Source organism: Hirsutella rhossiliensis, assembly GCF_020360975.1.
Source record: "Hirsutella rhossiliensis strain HR02 chromosome Unknown scaffold00005, whole genome shotgun sequence".
NCBI lineage: Eukaryota > Fungi > Ascomycota > Sordariomycetes > Hypocreales > Ophiocordycipitaceae > Hirsutella > Hirsutella rhossiliensis.
Genome location: NW_025408671.1, coordinates 4,556,842 through 4,578,120, shown reverse-complemented (window position 1 = coordinate 4,578,120; position 21,279 = coordinate 4,556,842). Strand labels below are relative to the sequence as shown.

At 58.4% G+C, this 21,279-nt stretch overlaps 8 protein-coding genes across 8 annotated transcripts; 6 read left to right on the top strand and 2 right to left on the bottom strand.

Moving 5' to 3' along the window:
- Positions 1-68: 68 nt before the first annotated feature.
- HRG_06003 (UPF0643 protein) lies at positions 69-790 on the top strand (the record flags this gene model as incomplete). The annotated part of the gene is made up of 2 exons (XM_044864474.1): positions 69-508; positions 574-790. 2 exons carry the CDS (start codon positions 69-71, stop codon positions 788-790), a joined length of 657 nt encoding a protein of 218 aa, XP_044721006.1.
- A 637-nt stretch (positions 791-1,427) lies between these two features.
- HRG_06002 (JAB1/Mov34/MPN/PAD-1 ubiquitin protease domain-containing protein) lies at positions 1,428-2,650 on the top strand (the record flags this gene model as incomplete). Its single annotated transcript, XM_044864473.1, has 3 exons — positions 1,428-1,481; positions 1,540-2,021; positions 2,089-2,650. The coding sequence occupies 3 exons, from the start codon at positions 1,428-1,430 to the stop codon at positions 2,648-2,650; spliced, it is 1,098 nt and encodes a 365-aa protein (XP_044721005.1).
- A 759-nt stretch (positions 2,651-3,409) lies between these two features.
- Positions 3,410-4,810, top strand: HRG_06001 (s-adenosyl-L-homocysteine hydrolase domain-containing protein; the record flags this gene model as incomplete). The annotated part of the gene is made up of 2 exons (XM_044864472.1): positions 3,410-4,310; positions 4,362-4,810. The coding sequence occupies 2 exons, from the start codon at positions 3,410-3,412 to the stop codon at positions 4,808-4,810; spliced, it is 1,350 nt and encodes a 449-aa protein (XP_044721004.1).
- Positions 4,811-5,650: 840 nt separating this feature from the next.
- Positions 5,651-6,885, bottom strand: HRG_06000 (d-isomer specific 2-hydroxyacid dehydrogenase, NAD binding domain-containing protein; the record flags this gene model as incomplete). The annotated part of the gene is made up of 4 exons (XM_044864471.1): positions 5,651-5,992; positions 6,072-6,475; positions 6,546-6,760; positions 6,842-6,885. 4 exons carry the CDS (start codon positions 6,883-6,885, stop codon positions 5,651-5,653), a joined length of 1,005 nt encoding a protein of 334 aa, XP_044721003.1.
- Positions 6,886-7,921: 1,036 nt separating this feature from the next.
- On the bottom strand, positions 7,922-8,754 carry HRG_05999 (uncharacterized protein; the record flags this gene model as incomplete). Its single annotated transcript, XM_044864470.1, has 2 exons — positions 7,922-8,351; positions 8,414-8,754. The coding sequence occupies 2 exons, from the start codon at positions 8,752-8,754 to the stop codon at positions 7,922-7,924; spliced, it is 771 nt and encodes a 256-aa protein (XP_044721002.1).
- A 514-nt stretch (positions 8,755-9,268) lies between these two features.
- On the top strand, positions 9,269-11,275 carry HRG_05998 (RNase P, subunit Pop3; the record flags this gene model as incomplete). The annotated part of the gene is made up of 5 exons (XM_044864469.1): positions 9,269-9,393; positions 9,472-9,990; positions 10,053-10,274; positions 10,337-10,611; positions 10,677-11,275. 5 exons carry the CDS (start codon positions 9,269-9,271, stop codon positions 11,273-11,275), a joined length of 1,740 nt encoding a protein of 579 aa, XP_044721001.1.
- A 377-nt stretch (positions 11,276-11,652) lies between these two features.
- Positions 11,653-14,160, top strand: HRG_05997 (major facilitator superfamily domain-containing protein; the record flags this gene model as incomplete). Its single annotated transcript, XM_044864468.1, has 6 exons — positions 11,653-11,934; positions 11,994-12,070; positions 12,130-12,181; positions 12,247-12,511; positions 12,553-13,018; positions 13,587-14,160. 6 exons carry the CDS (start codon positions 11,653-11,655, stop codon positions 14,158-14,160), a joined length of 1,716 nt encoding a protein of 571 aa, XP_044721000.1.
- A 1,842-nt stretch (positions 14,161-16,002) lies between these two features.
- Positions 16,003-21,252, top strand: HRG_05996 (clathrin and VPS domain-containing protein; the record flags this gene model as incomplete). The annotated part of the gene is made up of 4 exons (XM_044864467.1): positions 16,003-16,089; positions 16,151-16,522; positions 16,587-20,819; positions 20,887-21,252. The coding sequence occupies 4 exons, from the start codon at positions 16,003-16,005 to the stop codon at positions 21,250-21,252; spliced, it is 5,058 nt and encodes a 1,685-aa protein (XP_044720999.1).
- Positions 21,253-21,279: the final 27 nt, after the last annotated feature.

Sequence of the window (21,279 nt, the reverse complement as noted above, 5' to 3'; positions counted from 1 at the left end):
ACCAACAACATTGATCCACCCAAGAGTTCGTCGGGGAGTCGTCGGTAATCCGTTGCTGCCGCGTCGCCATGGCCGCCCGAGCGATGCAAACGGCAGTGCCGGTCGAGGTCCCCGTCATCAGCAAGGAGAAGGAAGCCCTCAGAGCGCTCCGGTCCGAGGTCTTGCCCGAGGAGGGTTTCCTTATCCAGTCGCCGTATACCGAACCGGAGCATCAGCTGGACTTGAAGACGCTCGACCACGAGAATGCCATCCTGGCACAAGCCTTGACGCAACTCATAGCCGTCCGCGAAGACTATGCCACTGAGCCGTACACCGAGTCATTCAATTGGTCTGAGGTCATGGGCGAAGTGAGCCGGCTCACCGAGGCTTCCGGAAAGGGCTTCAAGGAGACCTCGTTTTACATCGTCGCCTTTCTTTCCCAGATCAAGCCGAGTACCGAGTACAGCCATCTTGGGGCACTGGACAAGGCCGCTCACGCCGAAGCGGTGGCCAGCGGTGGCTTCCTCAAGTGAGCACTCTTCCCGGCGCCCTCTCGGGACTCGGAACGCCAAATTTATGCTGACCGCGCTCCAGATACTGGTTCGGTTCCCCAGACCCGGAGCTGCGCAATCTCGCGACTTGCATCTGGAGGTCTCGTCAAGACGCGCTGGATGGCGGAAGAGGTCCGGCACACCGAAAAGCCGCAGGCTCTACGCGGGCTTTGTATGCATCCTGGAAAATCGATCAATACCGTCTCACGATCCGCGACAACGCCGATAGCTGGGAAATCGGTCGGTGGAGCGGCGAATGAGGGTGCGAGTCAGCAGAGCGACCGTCTTTATTGAAAGCAAGGGATAAGCCCCAGTAGAATGGGCCGCAAGGGATGGTCCACGTCGGCATGGTTGCAAAGGCGTCTTTGATGATGAATTATGCGCATAGCGGGAACCCATTCAATAGCGATAGAGAGCGCATAAAGCGAAAACTGATGATATTTAATCAGAGCTGCCAATGCAGCCACCATGGCTTCCTTGTTCTAGTAGCAGGGACTCTAGCAGTACTTATGAGGTCGTTACAGCCGTCTGATGGAGCCGAGTCCATGCCACGCAATGTCCTCGAGTCAGTATCGCAGGATCTGGTCGACTGATTGATCCGAGCCTCTTGAGGGCGACTTTGTGAAGTTAATTATTCGAGTGTCGGTCGTATCGACATCTTGTAAAAGGCGGGACGTCCGGGACGAGCCTGAGAGTTGGCGACCCACTCCCCCGCAGCATTCTGCCGTCTCTCACCGCACTCGCCACAACGCCCACAAACCAAAGCTGGGGCGCAAAAAGACGGATTTTCTCGCCAACCAGACCATCTCGCATCATCGCAACCCGCCGTACCCCCGTGCGCCTGCCCCTCCCTACGCGTGTCCAGCCCCCGAGAGAGTCCTTGCCGGCCCGGATAAGATGAGCGACCCGTTGAAAGATGCGCCTTTCCAGGCGGTCCAGGTCGAGGCCCTGGTGAGCTCACAGCGCCCCACTGCCGCCTCGCCTCATGGGGACTAACAGCCGGCAACAGGTGGTCATGAAAGTGGCCAAGCACTGCTCATCGACCTTTCCGACGAAGGCGACGGGGTCGATTGTCGGCATGGACCAGAACGGCGTCTTGAACATCACAAACTCGTTCCCCTTCCCGACCGTTGACGGCGGCACTGTCGACAGCCACAGCCACCAGAACCACCAGAACGATGCCTCTGCGCTGGCCGCCGCGGCGCCCCGGCAAAAGTCCAACGTCGCGTACCAGAACGAGATGATCCGGCAGCTGAAAGAGGTCAATGTCGATGCCAACAACGTCGGGTGGTACACGAGTGCCACCATGGGCAACTTCATCAACTTGAGCTTCATCGAGAACCAGTATCACTATCAAAAGGACAACGACCGGACTGTGGCGCTCGTATACGACACGAGCAAAAGCTCCCAGGGTCACCTCACGTTACGGGCATTCCGTTTGACCACGGTCTTCATGAACGCCTACAAGGAGGGCAAGTTTACGACGGAAATGTCAGTTGGCACTCGACACCCCGTGTGAATCAGACAAGACCCCAGCGCTAACATGCCTCATCAACAGCCTGCAAAAGTCGAAGCTTTCATTCAGAGACATTATTGTCGAGCTCCCCATCACCGTCCACAACTCACACCTGCTCACGTCGTTCCTGCACCAAATCCCCTCTCCACCTTGCCTGGACGAGATTGAGGAGCCCAACTCGCTCGCCGATCTCAAGCGGGACGCCATCAAACCCCCAATGTATCCATCCATTGATACTTTGGACCTATCCATCGACCCCTTCCTCGAGAAGACTTGCGACCTCTTGCTTGAGAGCATCGAATCGCACTACACAGACCTCAACAACTTCCAATTCTACCAAAGACAGCTCGGCCGAGAGCAGGCCAAGATCACCCAGTGGCAGGGCAAGCGCAAGGCGGAGAATGCGCAGCGGGCTGTGGCGAAGCAGCCGCTGCTGCCCGAGGACGAGTGGCAACGCCTGTTCAAGCTGCCCCAGGAGCCCAGCCGGCTGGAGGGGATGCTGAACGCGAGGCAGGTGGAGCAATACAGCAAGCAGGTGGACGGGTTCACTGCCAATGTCAGTGCCAAGATGTTTGCCGTGAGAGAGAATCTGCTGCCCCAGTAATCGGGACGTCTTCGGGGAGTAAGTGGATGGGGGCGGGTTGCATTGACGGCGTTCCGGACACTGTTGGGGACATGACGAGTTATTTGCCTAGATTTCCAGCGTCAAGAAAGCAGAGTAAAAGTGGGAGGCTGAGGCTTTTGCCAATGGACGGTGTGCGAGTGAGTTGTCTTTTTGGCGGACCTTGGCATGCACGCCTTAACTGTACGTGCGGGCGTGACTGAAGCTCATGGCCTTCACTGGTCAGCTCCCAGGGAGACGGAAATTTCCAGCAAAGAGGTGCCGACGACGTTACCCTGTTAGCTAATGAAAAGCGCCGAGATTGGAAAGAGGAGCATAGATGGTACGACCCCTGCTGGAAGCAGCCGTTATTCGCGCTGCTGCGACTGAAGGAGGCCGTCGGCAGATGCACCAAATTGTCGTTTCAGGAATCGGAAGCCGCAAACCATCTCGACAAGATGCAAGCAACTCCATGCTGCGCCTGTGATTGATTCTGCCTTCGACTCTTCATAGCCAGAGACCGCCAAGCATCCCCCAGCCCCAAAGCTCTCTCAGTTGCCTCACCCAGGCTGTGGAGCGCCCTCGTTTTGTTTCGGCGTACCGGCATGCGCCCCGCTCCAACAGCAAATTTTGCCCCGCACCACTCCTCCTCCCAGTTCCCTCATAAATATTCTCGAGCCACTTCTCCCCTCCCTTGCCTGAGCCATTTTCTCCTCCTTCATCCCCTCAGCACCAATCCCCCCGCGCACGCCGTCTCCCACCATGTCTGCTCCCGCCCAGAAGTTCAAGGTCGCCGACCTGTCCCTCGCCGCCTTTGGCCGCAAGGAGATCGAGCTCGCCGAGAATGAGATGCCCGGCCTCATGGCCACGCGGGCCAAATACGCCGATGACCAGCCCCTCAAGGGCGCCCGCATCGCCGGCTGCCTGCACATGACCATCCAGACGGCCGTCCTCATCGAGACGCTGACCTCGCTCGGCGCCGAGGTCACCTGGTCCAGCTGCAACATCTTCAGCACCCAGGACCACGCCGCCGCCGCTATTGCCGCTGCCGGCGTCCCCGTCTTCGCCTGGAAGGGTGAGACCGAGGAGGAGTACAACTGGTGCCTGGAGCAGCAGCTTCTGGCCTTCAAGGACGGCAACAAGCTCAATCTGATCCTCGACGACGGCGGCGACCTGACCCAGCTCGTCCACTCCAAGTACCCCGAGATGCTCAAGGACTGCTACGGCGTCTCCGAGGAGACCACGACTGGTGTCCACCACCTCTACCGCATGCTCAAGGAGAAGAAGCTCCTGGTCCCAGCCATCAATGTCAACGACTCCGTCACAAAGTCCAAGTTCGACAACCTGTACGGCTGCCGCGAGTCTCTCATTGACGGCATCAAGCGTGCTACCGACGTCATGATTGCCGGCAAGACCGCCGTCGTCGCCGGTTTCGGCGATGTCGGCAAGGGCTGCGCCATGGCCCTGCACGGCATGGGCGCCCGCGTCCTCGTCACCGAGGTGGACCCCATCAACGCCCTCCAGGCTGCCGTTGGCGGCTACCAGGTCACCACGATGGAGAAGGCGGCCAAGATTGGCCAAATCTTCGTCACCACCACCGGCTGCCGCGACATTCTGACCGGCGAGCACTTTGAGGCCATGCCCAACGACGCCATTGTTTGCAGTGAGTCATCATCTCCGTCATGCAAACGATCCTCATCTAACTGTGCCCCAGACATCGGCCACTTTGACATTGAGATTGATGTGGCCTGGCTCAAGAAGAACGCCAAGTCCGTCCAGAACATCAAGCCCCAGGTTGACCGCTTCCTCATGCCCAGCGGCCGCCACATCATCCTCCTGGCTGAGGGCCGCCTGGTCAACCTTGGCTGTGCCACCGGCCACTCCTCGTTCGTCATGTCCTGCTCCTTCACGAACCAGGTTCTGGCTCAGATTATGCTGTACAAGGGCCGCGACGAGGCTTGGGGCAAGAAGTACGTTGAGTTTGCCAAGACTGGCAACTTTGAAGTCGGCGTCTACGTCCTGCCCAAGATCCTGGACGAGGAGGTTGCCCGCCTGCACCTCTCCCACGTCCAGGCTGAGCTCAGCACCCTCACCAAGGTGCAGGCCGACTACCTCGGACTCACCGTCGAGGGCCCCTTCAAGAGCGACATCTACCGCTACTAATTTTTCTTTTCTGTTATGGAGCTACTGGAGGGTCCTTCAACCGGGCTTTTCTGCGTACAGCGACCCTCTCTCATCGGGCGAGGAAGAGGGCGCGCATTGACGATTTCAACAGCATGAACTGGCATGGTATTGGTCAAGTAAGAGATGATTGGCACCCGGACTGTCGGTGCTGAATTTTGTTTTTGTGCCGTGTTCGCACATTCAACAGCATGAAGAATCTCGCTGAGCGGATGGAAATCGGAAGAAGAAACTATCTGCTTTTTCAACAAGACGGCGTTGGCTTTTTTTTTTCTCTGAAAAAATGATTCCCCCCATTGCGAGGCTGAGGGAATTGGCATTATGAGGGCGACGGGGGGCATCACGGCAAAACTGTCCCCGGAGGATACAGAGGCTCGTCAACCGCAGCCGATGGATAGATAAGGACGATCTAAATCATCGATGACATTTGTCGATTCTGCATTCTCATTGATTGTGAAGTACCATGCAATTGCCTCCGCGAATATGTACCAGGCTCCGGGCGGCCGGAAGGCGTCCGTTGATTATACGAGGAGCTTGGCCCCGGTGAGAGCACAAATGCATGGTTCGTCAAGAATAGCCCGGGTTCACGTTCTTGTTGTACGAACATGGCCTGATCAAAGGCTTAACGGCCGGAAACTTTGGATTTCCTACGGCCCAGCAAGAGAGAGCCCGCTCATCCAATCCCGGGTATTCAGTCAATGTATGTACGGCTTGGTACATGGGTCTATATGCCTCCGTGCCCTCCCGCAGGACAAGGTAAATCCCACCCACTCATCTATGTCGATATGTATGTATGCATGGCCTTAGCTCGCGGTCCTCGACTCAAGCCATGTCGCGCTGCTCAGGCACGATGCTCCTCAGCTTTGCATCGGTGACAGCCATGCGGGCGTTGCTGATGGTCCACTCCTCCATCTTTGTCTGCGTCTCTGTGGTCCAGGTGCCCATGTGCGGGACGAGGAGGACGCTGTCGTTTGCGAGCAGACCCTGGTGGACCTCGGGCTCGTTTTCGTAGACGTCGAGGCCGGCGCTGGCGACCTGGCCCGAGGCGAGGGCGTCGACGAGGGCGGCCTCGTCCATGACGGCGCCGCGGGCTGTGTTGACGATGACGATGCCGGGCTTCATCATGGCGAATTGGGGGGCGGAGATTGTGTGGCGAGTTTTCGACTGCGCGGCCGGGGTGTGTGTGAGCTCTGAAGGTGAAGAAAGGGGGGCTGTCCATAAAGGGAGAGGGAAGTCAACGTACGTTGAGAGGGAGATTCAGGCTGAGCACGTCGCTCTCCTTGAGCAGCGTGTCAAAGTCGACATACTCGGCACCATCCTCGAGGTCGGGGCTCAGGCGCGAGCGATTGTGGTAGCGAATTTTCATGCCGAAGGCGCGGGCCTTTGCGGCGACGTTGCGGCCGATGCCGCCCATGCCCAGGATACCCAGGATCTTGCCCTGGGGGTCGTGGCCAAGGGCGGGGAGGGACTTGCCGCGCCAGGTGCCAGCGCGCAGGGCAGCCATGGAGGTGGGGAGGTTGCGCAGGGCGCCGATGAGGAGCCAGATGGTGATGTCTGCGGTGGCGTCGTCGACGGCCGTGGGGGTGTTGGAGACGCGGACTTTGCGGGCGGTGCAGGCGGCGACGTCGACCTGGTCGTAGCCAGCGCCTGTGACGGGAACTGAAGTGTCAACGCCATGTTTTTTTTTGATCCGAAGAGAGAGAGAGAGGAAACGGACCGTTGTGGCAGATGAACTTGAGGCTCTTTGGCGCCGCGTCCAGGAACTCGGCGTCGACTCTGCCGGTGATGGCGACCGAGTCAAAGGTGCGGTAGGCGACGGTGACGCCGTCGAAGGCGCCCGACTTGCACTCGGCTAGGAACTCGTCGCGGCTGGTGGCCTTGGGGACGACAACGTGCGCGATGTCGGAAATGGTTGACCACGCATCGTGGGCGCTGTTGTGGGGGCAAAGACGACGGTCAGTACATCTTCGTCAAGGGGGGAGCTTGGAGCACAAGGCAGGATAGACGACGTACTGTTCAATCTTGCCCAGGAGCAAAACCTTGGGCTTGCCCGCCATGGTCGCGGAGAATTCGGCGGCAAACGGGAGGCAAGTGAGGAGTGTTGGTGGGGGAGGGATTGTGAAAGGGAGCTTGCTGGCAATGAAGCAGTTGGGTTCAAGTCGACGTGCCCCAGTATTCAGGTCGGTAAAGGAGCTCTCGTATGCTGGGCAGCGATGCTTTGAATAGACGAGTTCGGAGGGCAGAAATGGCTTGTCTGCTTAAGCAGAACCGAGGCGAGTTTATAAGGTAGACGGCATGAGGTGCTGCCGGGTAATGAAAGGCCGCTAACTGGTAGTAGGTCTCCACTTTTAGCAGGGCCCAAATACCGGGAGGGCTTTGGGGCTCCGGCCCTTGCCCCTCGTAATAAGGCGGGGTTTCCCAAAACGAAAAGCGCGGGGTCAAGCAGGTACCGATGCGCCGAATGCTCGGGGCAAGTGACATGCACTCTTTGGCTGGCTGGAGCTCGCGGCGGCATTTCTGACCTCGAGGCAACTAAGGTAGTCAGTCGAGAGGAAACAAGTGCAAGGCGCTCACGGACTCTTGCACGACCTTGGGCACCACGCAGTACCACGTCCGCTGCAGACACGGTCACGCGGGGCAGGCCTTGGCCCAGAAGGGAAGGGGGCGGCGGCGGGGAATCCCCAAACGGGGCTTCTTGCGGCGAGTCAAAACGACCGCTCACTGTCTACTCATCCGCCAAGCACACGCAGACATAACAAGCCCCAGCACGGCGAGGATCCAAGGGCCAGTCAGTGCCCGTCTCCGCACATTTGCAGATGCTCCTCCCGACGGCTTGAAACCCGAGCGAGCATTCCACTCGCCGGCGGCCGTCATTCCACCAGTCTGTCCAACGAGACGTGTTGCACAGCTCCGTCGGCAATTGATTCGACTCGAGCCTGACTCGTGGAACTCCTCGAAATGCTGCCCGTGACCATGGGATATATCATGTACCATTCGCCCTGTCGTGTAATCGAATGCCTCGTACGCTCCAAGGCCGCCCTCGGTTGTCTTGTTCGTGCGCCGACAGCACCAGGGCGTAGACGTCCAGGCCCGTCACATGAGCAGTCTCCAGGCGCCCAGCAACAGCGCGGCAAAGCCCGTGCAGACGCCCATGAGCCACTGCAGCGTCTGGAACTTGACCTGCTCCAGCTTCTCGCGCAGCGCCGCCACCTCCTGCTCAATCTTCGTCTCCGTCTCCTTGATCTTGAGCTCCTGCCCGACGGCCTCCTCGCGGATGCGGCCCTTTTCGAGGTTCAGATCCAACCGCACGCTGGCCTGCGTCCGCCCAATCTCGTCGCGCAGCCGGCTGCTCAGCTTGGCAATGTCGTTGGTCAACCGCTCATGCGCGCTGCGCGTCGTGTTTGACTCGGTGCTGTCGGCCGAGAGGAGCTCGGAGCGCAGCTTGGCAAAGTCGACCTTTTGCGTGTAGGTGGCCTTGGCCGCGTCTTCGCGGAGGACCATGGTGCGCGTCAAGTTTTGGATGCTGCAGCCTTGACTTAGCCTGACTGCACAACCAACCCTGCGGGGCTTGGCTGTTGTCCTCACCTTTCCTCAATGACATCGTTAAGCACCTTCATCATGGCGGCGGATTGCTCCTCGGTGAAGCCTTCGCTCTGCAACCTCCGCACAAACTTGAGCGTGTCGAAATGGTGGTCGCGTAATGGCGACGCGGTCGCGTGGAAGGCTCGATTGAGCACGGGGCCGCCAGTAGACACGAAACACGGCCTCGTCGTCGTCGGGCGGCCATTGTAAGGCGCAATCAATGGAGCTCTCGTCAAGGCCGCCGCTGCCAAAGATCGCGCCGGTCCGGGAGGCAGCGGCAGGCCCCAACTCAGCCGAGGCAGCAGAAACCGGGGGAGCACCTTGGCGACGCTGCGAGATGCCATGCTGCGTGGGGGGGTTGTGTGATTGCGGCGAGGCCTCGGAGTTGCTCGCCGTGAACCAACGACGTTTGGGGTATCACTTGCGAGAGTTTAGATTGGGCCCGGAGTCTCGGCCCAAGGGGGGCTTGCTTGCCAACGGCCCGGAGCGGAGGGTTTGAGCGGATTCGGTGTCTTCTTACGAAGCACGCCTCCAGCCGACCACCTCCCACCGCCTCCCACCGCCTCCGCCTTGCCTGTTTCATTCTCTGCGCCGCGGAGCTTTCTCACATTGGCCGTGCCATGTTTGCGGAATGCTGGGCGAACCTTGATTGCCTGAGGGCGTGGCCGAGGCGTCCGGGATCTCAGGCGGCATTTACGCAAGCCCCGAGCCATGCGAACCCCGGCCTACATACAAGTCGTCGTCACCGTGCATGAATGAGGCCGCGGCCCTCTGCTTCTCCAAGCCCCAGTTCCTGACTCTCGCAGTCCATCTCGTCATAACCGGAGTTGGCGTCATTCTCCTACGGCTTTATGCACCATGGCCAGCACTTCGGGAGCCGGCACCATAGCTGGAGTGCCGGCTGGCTACGGCCGCTCTTGTACCAACTGCTCCCGTGCCAAGTGCAGATGCATCTTGAGGCCCCATGGGGCCGACTGTGAGAGGTGCCACCGCCTTGGCAAGCAGTGTCAGCAGATTGCCGCCTCGCGCAAGCGCACGTCGAAACGCTCAACGCCCTCTAGGGCTGCCCAGCTCGAGGAGAAACTCGAAGACCTCGTGTCCATGTTGCAGGCCTCCCAGCAGCCCGCCGTGGACAACGACTCCGTGTCGTCGCCGTCTCCACAGTCGTTGCCCAGCCGCCTCGACTCCCTCGCCGCCGCCGCCGCCGCCGACAAGCCGCCGTCCCAGGCCGAGAGCTTGCCCAATATGGCCTCGGCCCTTGGCCCGGATGCCCACTTGGCCACCAACGGCCCCCGCGCCCATCCGGAGCCGACCCCGGAAGAAGCAGAAATCTACCTGGCCAAATTCCGAGATTGGCTCGTCCACTTTCCCTTTCTTCACATCCCGCCGGAGCTCACTGCCAAGCGACTTCGCAGCGAGCGCCCTTTCCTGTGGATGTGCATCATGAACCTCACGTCCCTGTCAACCTCTCAAGTTCTCATGCTGAGAGACAAGATCCGCGAATACATCGCCCGGAATCTCGTTCTCGACTATCAAGTCAATATGGACTACCTGTTGGGACTGCTGGCCATCCTGGCCTGGTAAGTCGAAGCTCCTTGCCTTGGCCTGCCTGCGTAGTCCGGTCCTTCTCAACGTTCCCTAGGGCAAACACAAACACGGGGCTCAAGGTGAAGCCTTGGATCATCATGTTTTCTCAACTTGCCATCACAATCATCTACGACATGGGCTTAAACAGAGCACCCAACGACGAGCAGCGTCATACCGTGCAGCTCAAGGTCTGCATCTCCGGCCCTCGTCCACCATCCAAGCTAAGGACCATGGAAGAGCGGAGAGCCGTGCTCGGGTTCTGGTACAGCAGTTCGTTGTAGGTCCCACCATGGCCACGGCCAGTCTGCGGTTCTCATGCTGACCACCGTTGCTGCGCAGAATGACTGCCTTTATGGGAAAGATGGAGACATTCGGCTGGAACTCGTACATGGACGACTGCCTGGACGTTTTGGAACGCGAAAGAGAACACCCACGGGATGAAATCCTGGTTGCCCTGGTGAGAATCCAGCTCGTTAGTGAAGAGGCGCAAAAGCTCCTCCTGCGCGAAGGAAACGGCGACTACCGTGATGGCCCAACGTACATATTCAAGGCGGGGCTGCTCTCGCGCCTCAACGACCTACGCCAAGGCCTCCCCGCGAGCCTGCACTCGCATGGTGCGTCTACATGTGCCTCTCCTGGACCCTTCCGAGAGGCCTTGAGTTCGCTGACCCGCAGACAGACATGGTGCAGATGCACATACACCATGCCGAGGTGCAGGTTCACTCAGTCGGCATCTTCACCGACCAGGTGATTCCGCTCGCGATGCGCACCAGCAGCCTGTACGCGTGTGCCAGGGCTGCCACGTCATGGTTAAATACCTTCTTTGCTATGCCTGTATCCCAAATCCCGGCAATGCCCTTCTCGTTCTATGTCATCTGGCCCCAGACCATGTCCGCCTTGTACAAGCTCCTCGTCTTGGATGATCCGGCCTGGGACAAGGAGATACTGCGAAATGGAGTCGACCTCTCGACGCTACAAAGCAGGCTCATCGACGTGTTTACCGAGGCCATTGAAATTTATTACCCCGAAAGCGAAGATAAAAATGCGGTGCCGATGTCCAAAACCCCCAGGATCCTGCGTCACACGATGAATTTGTGGGAGCCAGCCATCTCCCACTTTCTGGGCGCCAGCTTGGCTACTCCCAACAGCGACACAAGGAGCGTTGCGGCCGTGCAGTCTAGGATGATGGCTGAGAATCCGGCCATGATGGAGGCGCTGTCGTTTGATTTGGGCGACCTGACCTGGATGACGGACATTTTTGGCCCTGGGGAACTCTAAGGACTCACGATAAAAGTCGCTGGTGGTTAGGCGCGAGAGAGGAACAGCAAGCGAGTGATGCTCGCCACGCGAAGGCCCGAGACTTTGCGGGCGCGTCCGCAAGCGTCCGGGACTCTGGTCAGCGATCCTTCGATCCGTCCGTTGGTGGAGTTGTGGTGTGCCGCGCCGCGCCGCCTCGCAACCCCGGCACGAAGGATGACAGGAAGGACTCTGACGCTCGGGGTGTCGGACCACCTCCGTAGCGATGCGCCTATATGGGTCTCCATTTATAGCGGTCCATCGTTGTCGTTTAGCATCGCGGCGACCATGAATCCGTCTTGTCAGCTCATGCCCCGATCCACCAGCACGACAAGCCATCTGGCACGATAGCCTTGCCGATGGCGTTTGTGTCCCTGGATGACGATGAAGCCCTCAAAGGTCATGTTCATTTTCATATGCGCTTCAACCAAGAGGGCTTCGGTAGTGTGCCGGACCTCACGCTGCGGGAATTCCCGCCTCCGTACGTCGAGGACCCGAAGCCAGAGCAGGGCGCCGCGGAGAATGGCCCCAAGAACGAGGAGCTGCTGGGATATGTCACCGGCTGGAAGCTCGTCGGCATGATCATGTCCATAACAATGGCTTGTTTTCTTGTTTTGCTTGACATGTCGGTCATTGTGACGGTAGATGAGCCTCCTTTCTCGACGGCGCTGTCAACAACCTGCTGATCCCGCGTCGTCAGGCGATACCGGAGATCACGACCTACTTCCACTCCTTACCAGACGTTGGGTGGTATGGAAGTGCGTACAATCTCGCCAGGTAACTCGAGCCGCGGCTGCCCACCTGTCTGCCTCGTACTGACTGGCTGCCCCCGTCAGCGCTGCGCTCCAGCCACTCTCTGGGAAATTCTATACCTACTTCAATACCAAAGTCAGTCGCTTTCGTGCGAGTCGCGCATCGCGGCATCAAGAGCTGATTGAGTCGATAATATCCAGTGGACTTTTCTTGGCTTCCTGCTGCTATTCCTTCTTGGATCCCTCGTGTGCGGCCTCGCTACGTCGTCCACCATGTTCATTGTCGGCCGCGCCATCGCCGGCCTCGGAAGCGCCGGCCTGCAAAACGGCGCCATGACAATCATTGTCGCCGCTGCGCCGCTCGGAAGGCGGCCGGCCTTGATGGGCATGTCGATGGGAGGCTGTCAGATGGGCCTGGCGGCCGGACCCTTGGTTGGAGGGGCCTTGACCCAGTACACAACCTGGCGTTGGTGTGAGTCTATACTAACACGGGTCACTCTGCGCCAGCTCAAAAAGTCGGCTATTACCTGCCCTTCTCCATCGTGAGCGCCGCCATCCTAGCAATCGGTTACGGGCTCATGACCACCTTCTCGCCGGAAACCGAGACGGCCAAGTGGGTGGTCTACCAAACCATCGTCGGAGTCGGCCGGGGCCTCGGCATGCAGATCGCCCTGATCGCCATCCAGGCCAACACGGCCCCGGATTTCATCGCCATCGCTACAGCCACGCTGGTCTTTTGCCAGACCTTTGGCGGGGCGATATTCATCGCTGTCGCCAACTCCATCTTCAACAACACGCTCAAGAACGAGCTCACGGACCGCGTGCCGGCCATGGACGCCCAGGTCATAGTCGATGCGGGAGCCACGGGCTTGAGGGCGGTGGCTGAGGGGGGAGATGTTACCGGCGTTCTCATGTCCTACTCCAAAGGGGTGGATGCCGTCTTCTACGTCGTCATTGCTACGTCGTTGTGCATGTTTGTTGTTTCCTGGGGAATGGGGTGGAAAGATATTAGGGTGAAGGAGGCCAAGGATTGTGAGGGGGCGCAATAGCTGCGATCTTGGTGATGTTGTAAATTGAAGGGCAGTCTAGGGTTGGCGTTTGATCCAGGCTGTAGTTTAGTTAACTAAATTGTCAACATGTGTTACATGAAGGCAGAAACTGCCTCGCACAGCACGCCGACTAATACAGACTTAAAGGTCTCCGAGCTTATTTCTTAAGTCTCAAGTATTCCGCGAGCTAGTAACTTGAATGGCGAACGCGAAAAATCAAGAAATTGTCCAGCTGGGTATAGGGTATTCGCTGTACAGGCCAAAGAGGTGAGGAGGAATCCACAGGCTGTCGCTAGTGCTTGAGGCTTGGATTGGTCGCAGTATTAATTAGTAAATTACCACGCTCCAGCCTCGCTGGAACGAGCCGGCTCCACATCTCATGCCTTCAACCAGTGCTTGTCCCGGCTCATCAACAGCTACCACGCCTTGAATACATTCTTCACGCCTTTTCGTTCGTCCGTCTGTCCTTTGCCTGAAGTCTGCTATGAACAGACCACGCAACCGCCAGCAACGCGATGCCCCCGGCAAGCACACAAGCTCGCCGGCAACCCCCCAGCAGGCCGCCGGCACGGTCCCCACGGCCCAGCAAGTCGTGCCAGGCGCCGGTGTCTTCATCGTGCTCAAGGAGGACCAGCCGAGCGGCCGCCAAACGCCCGGGACCGTTCAGAGCGTGCTCACGCGCGGGAACCACCCCCGCGGGATCAAGGTGCGGCTCCGCGGGGGGATGGTTGGCAGAGTGCAGCGCATGAGCGGCGAGGCTGGCACGGAAGCAGCTGAGGCGGTGGCGGCGGCGGTGGGTGTTGGGACTGGCAATGTGCCCGCGAGCAGCTCGAGGCCTCTCTGCAGAGACATTCGTCTCCTAGATGGCCTCGGTGGGTATCCAGATGAGCCGCCGGAGAGGACCTTGGCCGACTTCATGCCCGTTGTGGACAACGGCTTGCAGAGCTCGCCTCATGATGACCACGGAACTGGGAGCCAGGGCACGGTGACTTGTCCCGTCTGCGAAGCTTTCCAAGGGGACGAGGCGGCGGTCACGCACCACATCGAACGAGACCACTTTTCCTGACGCCGATGCCACAACCAACGAGCGGCATATTGCCTTCCTTTGATGGGGGAATTGCCTGGCCAAACCATCTCACCAAGGCATTCGACACTTGGACCCTGAGTGTCTCGGCCTTGCAAGTTTCGCCCCGTGTCCATGTCCCTTCCGGGCGGTTAGCGCCCCGCCGTCAACCGCAGAATGACGAGGACCTCTACCGCTTTCCAGCCCGTTGCGGCCTGCGGCCTGCCTGCTATAAAGACGTTCTGTCGCATGACGACTTGGAAGTTTGACATCTCGAAAGCCGTCGTTATTCGTCTCCACGAATAGAGGATTTGCATCTTCGCCACGCTGTTTCCAGCGGAACTGGAACGGAGCACAACTCGCCGCAATCAGACACACATGGGCTGGCTCCCATTGTGGATTGCTTCTCCCGAATGCGAGGCGATGGCTGTCGAGATGATGCTCGCACCTTTTATCTCTGCTGGAATCAATGGAAGAGTCGGTCTCATGCTATTCGGCTGAGACTGGGACGAGCTCTGGTGCGTTTATTTACGCGACAGCCGAGCAAACGCAAGCCTGGACCGACGGGATGAAACACCGTGTCCGAGTTCACGAGAGGCGCCTTGCCTGGGGTCGATGCGACATTCACATAGGCGAAGACAGCAGTCGTTCAAGGTGCTCTCTGCGGTTTTGGCGTCTGTCCTGTATCTCGCTGTTTACAGCTCCTATTTCATGTACCGAATAGTAGCGAGGACCAGACGACTCGCATTCGACTGCTGGAGCTCAACCGCCCTTTGCATCCATCACCTTGACGCAAGGAAAATATTGAGGTCTTTGGGTACCGCGAAATTCCCCGACATGCCAAGTTTCGACTGTTTCTATTGATACGCTTGCTCCCTGGTCTTGTATTCTTATTCACTTTCCCATTACCAGCCATTGCACAATGTCTATTCAACGAAGCATAAAGGTACCGAAACGCGGCCTCGAGCCCCTGTTCAACCAAGCCGCGAAAGTCTTGGCTCATTGTTTGCGACCGCTGGTAGTTCACTGACGCAGATTAGCGGTTAACTTGGACGTCTTGGATCACCCGAGACAGGTTAAAGATGTATGAATGCATGGGCATACGTTGAAGCTGCCTGTCTGTATCTTGACTTTATGCACATGTCACTCGGAAATGGTTTCTTGCATGTCTACTGTGGATGCGTCGTGAAGCTGGTGAGCTCTGATTGATTGCTCGACGGGTAACCATACTTTTTACGGTACACTCAGCGCGCCAGCTCAGGCGTTATTAGGTACTGTGCGAAAACATCCTGGCATATACCCGCCCATGCACCTGGACGCCACCTGCACGTACCGTATGAGCACTGTACAGCGACACTGATGCAGAGCCTCGGAACTTCTTTCATCCCTGTGCCGATTGGTGCAAGGCAAGCTCTCCTCGCACGCAGCTATTCCGCAAGGGAACAGGTAGCCTGAAAGGAGGCCTGCCGCGTTGATCTCATTCTTCTCCTTTTACCCAAACCGCACCTCACACACAAACTCCCATTTTTCCCTCCTCCCCACCACGCCGTTTGCTTGCCATCAGCGCCAATTTCTTCTCCTCCGCCCTGTTCAACAGCCATCTCGTTTTGCTTCCTCTTCTTGCCCCCGCCTGGGTCGCGCCGGTAGTTTCCGCCACTGCCGCCTCGCGCATGGGAGCTTCCCGCCAACCTTTCCACGCGTCGTCGTTCAAGAGCCTAGATCTGGTATCGTCGGCTGCCGGCCTCGGCTGATACGCCGCCCTTGCTCGCGCCGATCCGCAGGGCCAGCAAACCATTTCGTCAGCCGCTCGGTCATTCCTGACATAGCAGACGGAATCTCGGCGCCATGGCGCCTCTACCCATCAAGTTTCAGGAGCTGGTGCAGCTCGCCAACGTCGGAGTCGATACGCAATCCATCGGCTTCAACTCTTGCGTAAGTCGACGACCTTTGCTTCCGCCGTCACTGGCATCACAAATCTGACCTGGCTTTGCAGACACTCGAGTCCGACTCGTACATTTGCATCCGAGAAAAGAAGAGCGAGGCGGCCCAACCCGAAGTTGTCATCGTCGAGCTCAAAAATGGCAACAACGTCACGCGACGGCCAATCAAGGCCGACAGCGCCATCATGCACTGGAACCGCCTCGTCATTGCCCTCAAGGCCCAGTCTCGAACCCTGCAAATCTTCGACCTCGAGCAGAAGAAGAAGCTCAAGTCGTGCACAATGAATGAGGACGTCCAGTTCTGGAAGTGGATCAGCGAGTCCACCCTCGGCCTGGTCACCACCAGCAGCGTCTACCACTGGGACGTTTACGACCCGGCCCAGGACGCGCCCACCAAGGTCTTCGAGCGCAACGCCAATCTGAATGTTCGTTGCTCTTGCAACAGGCCTCCCCTCCCTGCAAACGAGCCCTACTGACCTCAAACTACAGGGCTGCCAGATCATCAACTACCGCGCCAACGAGGACGGCAAGTGGATGGTGGTGGTGGGCATCTCCTCCCAGGGCGGCCGCGTCGTCGGAGCCATGCAGCTGTACTCCAAGGATCGTGGCATTAGTCAGGCCATCGAGGGTCACGCCGCTGGCTTTGGCTCCCTGAGGCTGGAAGGCGCTCCGCAGGACACCAAGCTCTTCAGCTTCGCCGTCAGGTCCGCCACGGGCGCTAAGCTGCACATTGTTGAGGTCGACCACCCCGAGTCCAACCCTGTCTTCCCCAAAAAGGCCGTCGACATCTTCTTCCCCCCTGAAGCCACCAACGACTTCCCCGTGGCTCTGCAAATCTCCCAAAAGTACGGCGTCATCTTCATGGTGACAAAGTACGGTTTCATTCACCTCTACGACCTCGAGTCCGGCTCCTCCATCTACATGAACCGCATCTCGAGCGAGACCATTTTTACCAGCTGCGCCGATGACGACTCGTCTGGCCTCGTGGGTATCAACCGAAAGGGTCAGGTGCTCTTCGTCACCGTCGACGACACCACCATTATCCCCTACCTTCTCGAGAACCCTGCGAATACCGAGATTGCCATCAAGCTGGCATCGAGAGCTGGACTCCCTGGTGCAGACAACCTCTACGCGAAGCAGTTTGACCAGCTGTTCAACTCTGGAAACTACATGGAGGCCGCCAAGATTGCCGCCAACTCTCCCCGGGGCTTCCTCCGAACTGGGGAGACGATTGAAAAGTTCAAGAGACTGCCTGCGCAGCCGGGTCAGATGGCCTTCACCCTGCAGTACTTTGGCATGCTCCTCGACAAAGGCGCGCTGAACCAGCAGGAGACCATCGAGCTCGCCCAGCCCGTCCTCCAGCAGAATCGAAAGCACCTGCTGGAAAAGTGGCTCAAGGAGGGCAAGTTGGATTGCTCGGAGCAGCTCGGCGACATGGTGCGGCCGTACGACGTCAACATGGCCCTAACCATCTACCTGAAGGCCAACGTGCCTCACAAGGTCGTCGCGGGCCTCGCCGAGACTGGCCAGTTTGACAAGATTCTCCCGTACGCCGCCCAGACCGGGTACCAGCCCGACTACATTCAGCTTCTGCAGCACATCATCCGGACCAACCCGGAGAAAGGCTCCGACTTCGCATCAGCCTTGGCCAACAGCGAGCAGGGCCCGCTCGTTGACTTTGAGCGTGTCTGCGACATCTTCCAGTCACAGGGCATGATTCAGCCGGCGACCGCGTTCCTGCTTGAGGCACTCAAGGAGAACAAGCCGGAGCATGCACGCCTCCAGACGCGCCTCCTCGAGATGAACCTGATGCAAGCGCCTCAGGTGGCCGAGGCCATTCTCGGAAATGACATGTTCACGCACTACGACCGGCCTCGGATCGCCCAGCTCTGTGAGCAGGCTGGCCTTTTCCAGAAGGCCTTGGAGCTTTACGAGGATCCCGAGGCCATCAAACGGGTCGTCATCAACATTACGGGCAGCCCCAACTTCAACCCAGAGTGGTTTACCAACTTCTTTGGCAAGCTGTCCGTGGAGCAGTCCCTCGACTGCCTCGACGCCATGATGAAGCACAATATTCGCCAGAATCTACAGGCAGTCGTCAACATTGCGACAAAATACTCGGAGCTTCTTGGCCCTGTTCGGCTGATTGATCTCTTTGAGAAGTACAAGACCGCCGAGGGACTTTTTTACTATCTCGGCAGCATCGTCAATCTTTCCGAAGACCCCGACGTGCACTTCAAGTACATTGAGGCTGCCACCAAGTCGAACCAGCTTAACGAGGTCGAGCGCATCTGCCGGGACAGCAACAGCTACAACCCCGAAAAGGTCAAGAATTTCCTCAAGGAGGCCAAGTTGCCCGAGCAGCTGCCGCTTATCATCGTGTGCGACCGTTTTAACTTTGTCCACGACTTGATCCTCTACCTCTACCAGAACCAGCAGTTCCAGGCTGTCGAGGCCTACGTCCAGCGTGTCAACCCCTCCAGGACGCCCGCGGTCGTTGGCGGTTTGCTCGACGTCGACTGCGAAGAGAGCATCATAAAGCAGTTGCTCAGTACCGTCAACGCGCAGCAGATCAGCATTGACGAGCTGGTCTCGGAGGTCGAGTCGCGCAACCGCCTCAAGCTACTGCTGCCATTCCTGGAGGCCACGCTGCAGTCTGGAAACCAGCAGCAGGCCGTGTACAATGCGCTTGCCAAGATCTACATCGACTCGAACAACAACCCCGAGAAGTTCCTCAAGGAGAACGATCAGTATGACACCTTGACGGTCGGCAAGTACTGCGAGAAGCGCGACCCCAACCTGGCGTACATTGCATACTCCAAGGGCCAAAACGACCTGGAACTCGTCAATATTACCAACGAAAACTCAATGTACCGAGCTCAGGCTCGCTATCTGCTGGAGCGAGCCGACGCGGAGCTTTGGCGCTTCGCCCTCAGCGAGAACAACATCCACCGCCGCTCTGTCGTGGACCAGGTCATCTCCACCGCGGTCCCCGAGTCCACCGATCCTGCCAAGGTTTCTGTTGCCGTCGCCTGCTTCCTTGAGAACGACTTGCCCATGGACCTTATTGAGCTCCTTGAGAAGATCGTCTTGGAGCCATCTCCTTTTAGCGACAACCAGAACCTGCAGAACCTGCTCATGTTCACGGCAGCCAAGGCCGACAAGGCTCGTGTGATGGACTACATCCACAAGCTTGATGCCTACAACGCCGACGATATCGCCACGTCCTGCATCGAGGTCGGCCTTTTCGAGGAGGCCTTTGAGATCTACAAAAAGGCCGACAACAAGTCGGCGGCGGTCAATGTCCTTGTCGAGCACGTCGTTAGCATCGATCGCTCTCAAGCGTACGCCGAGGAGGTTGACATTCCCGAGGTCTGGAGCAAGGTGGCCAAGGCGCAGCTCGACGGTCTCCGCGTTCCGGATGCCATCGAATCGTATATCAAGGCCGACGATCCCAAGAACTACGAAGAGGTGATTGAGATTGCCACCCATGCGGGCAAGAACGAGGAGCTTGTCAAGTACCTGCGCATGGCTCGCAAGACCATGCGGGAGCCGGCAGTCGACACCGCCCTGGCCTTTTGTTACGCTCGCCTGGATCAGCTACCCGAGCTCGAAGACTTCCTGCGAGCCACCAACGTCGCCAACATTGAGGAGTCTGGCGACAAGGCTTACGAGGAGGGCTTCTTCGAGGCATCCAAGATTTTCTACACCAGCATCTCCAACTGGGCCAAGCTTGCCACTACGCTTGTGCATCTCGAGGACTACCAGGCTGCCGTCGACTGCGCACGGAAGGCAAACAACATCAAAGTCTGGAAGCAGGTGCATGAGGCGTGCGTGGCCAAGAAGGAGTTCCGCCTGGCCCAAATTTGCGGCCTGAATTTGATTGTCGACGCGGAGCAGCTGCAGACGCTGGTCAAGGAGTACGAGCGAAACGGCTACTTTGATGAGCTCATCAACCTACTCGAGCAGGGCCTCGGCCTCGAGCGCGCCCACATGGGCATGTTCACCGAGTTGGGCATTGCTCTCTCCAAGTACCACCCAGAGCGACTGATGGAGCACATCAAACTGTTTTGGTCGCGGATGAATATGCCCAAGATGATCCGCGCATGCGAGGAAGCCAACCTGTGGCCCGAACTGGTCTTCTGCTACTGCCACTACGACGAGTTTGACAATGCCGCCCTTGCCGTCATCGAGAGGCCCGAGAACTCGTGGGAGCATCAGCAGTTCAAGGACATTGTGGTCAAGGTGGCCAACCTGGAAATCTACTATCGCGCCATCAAGTTCTACGTCGAGCAGCACCCGTCGTTGCTCACGGATCTCCTCGCTTCTCTGGCGCCCCGCGTCGATGTTAACCGCGTCGTCAAGATGTTCCAGAAGAACGACAGTCTGCCGCTCATCAAGCCATTCCTTCTCAATGTGCAGTCGCAGAACAAGCGCATAGTCAACGAGGCCGTCAACGACCTGCTCATCGAGGAGGAAGACTACAAGACGCTGCGTGACTCGGTGCAGAACCACGACAACTACGACGCGGTCGGGTTGGCTAGCCGTCTGGAGAAGCACGATCTCATCTTCTTCCGCCAGATTGCTGCAAACATCTACCGCCAGAACAAGCGGTGGGAGAAGTCGATTTCGCTGTCCAAGCAGGACAAGCTCTTCAAGGACGCCATCGAGACTGCGGCCACGTCGGGTAAGACCGACATTGTTGAGGATCTCGTTCGATACGTAAGTTTTCTCGTCGCCACATCCCCTTTGGGACTGTGTCGTGAAGACATGCTAAGCCATGCTATAGTTCGTCGACATTGGCCACCGCGAGTGCTTCACGGGCATGCTGTACGCCTGCAATGACCTCATTCGTCCGGATCTCGTCTTGGAACTGTCCTGGCGTCACGGCCTCACGGACTTCACCATGCCCTACATGGTCAACATGCTGGCGCAGCAGACCAAGGAGCTCACCATTCTCAAGGCCGACAACGAAGCCCGAAAGGCCAAGGAGAAGGAGCAGGAGAAGACGGAGGATGACCGGCCCATTCTTGGTGGGTCTCGGCTCATGATTACTGCCGGACCCGGTGGCGGCATGGGCGGCGGAGGCATGTCCCCCGCCCCTTACGGCCAGACCAACGGCTTCGCACCGCAACCCACCGGATACGGTTACTAGGTGCAAGCCCCCGTGTGGGCCTGGTTA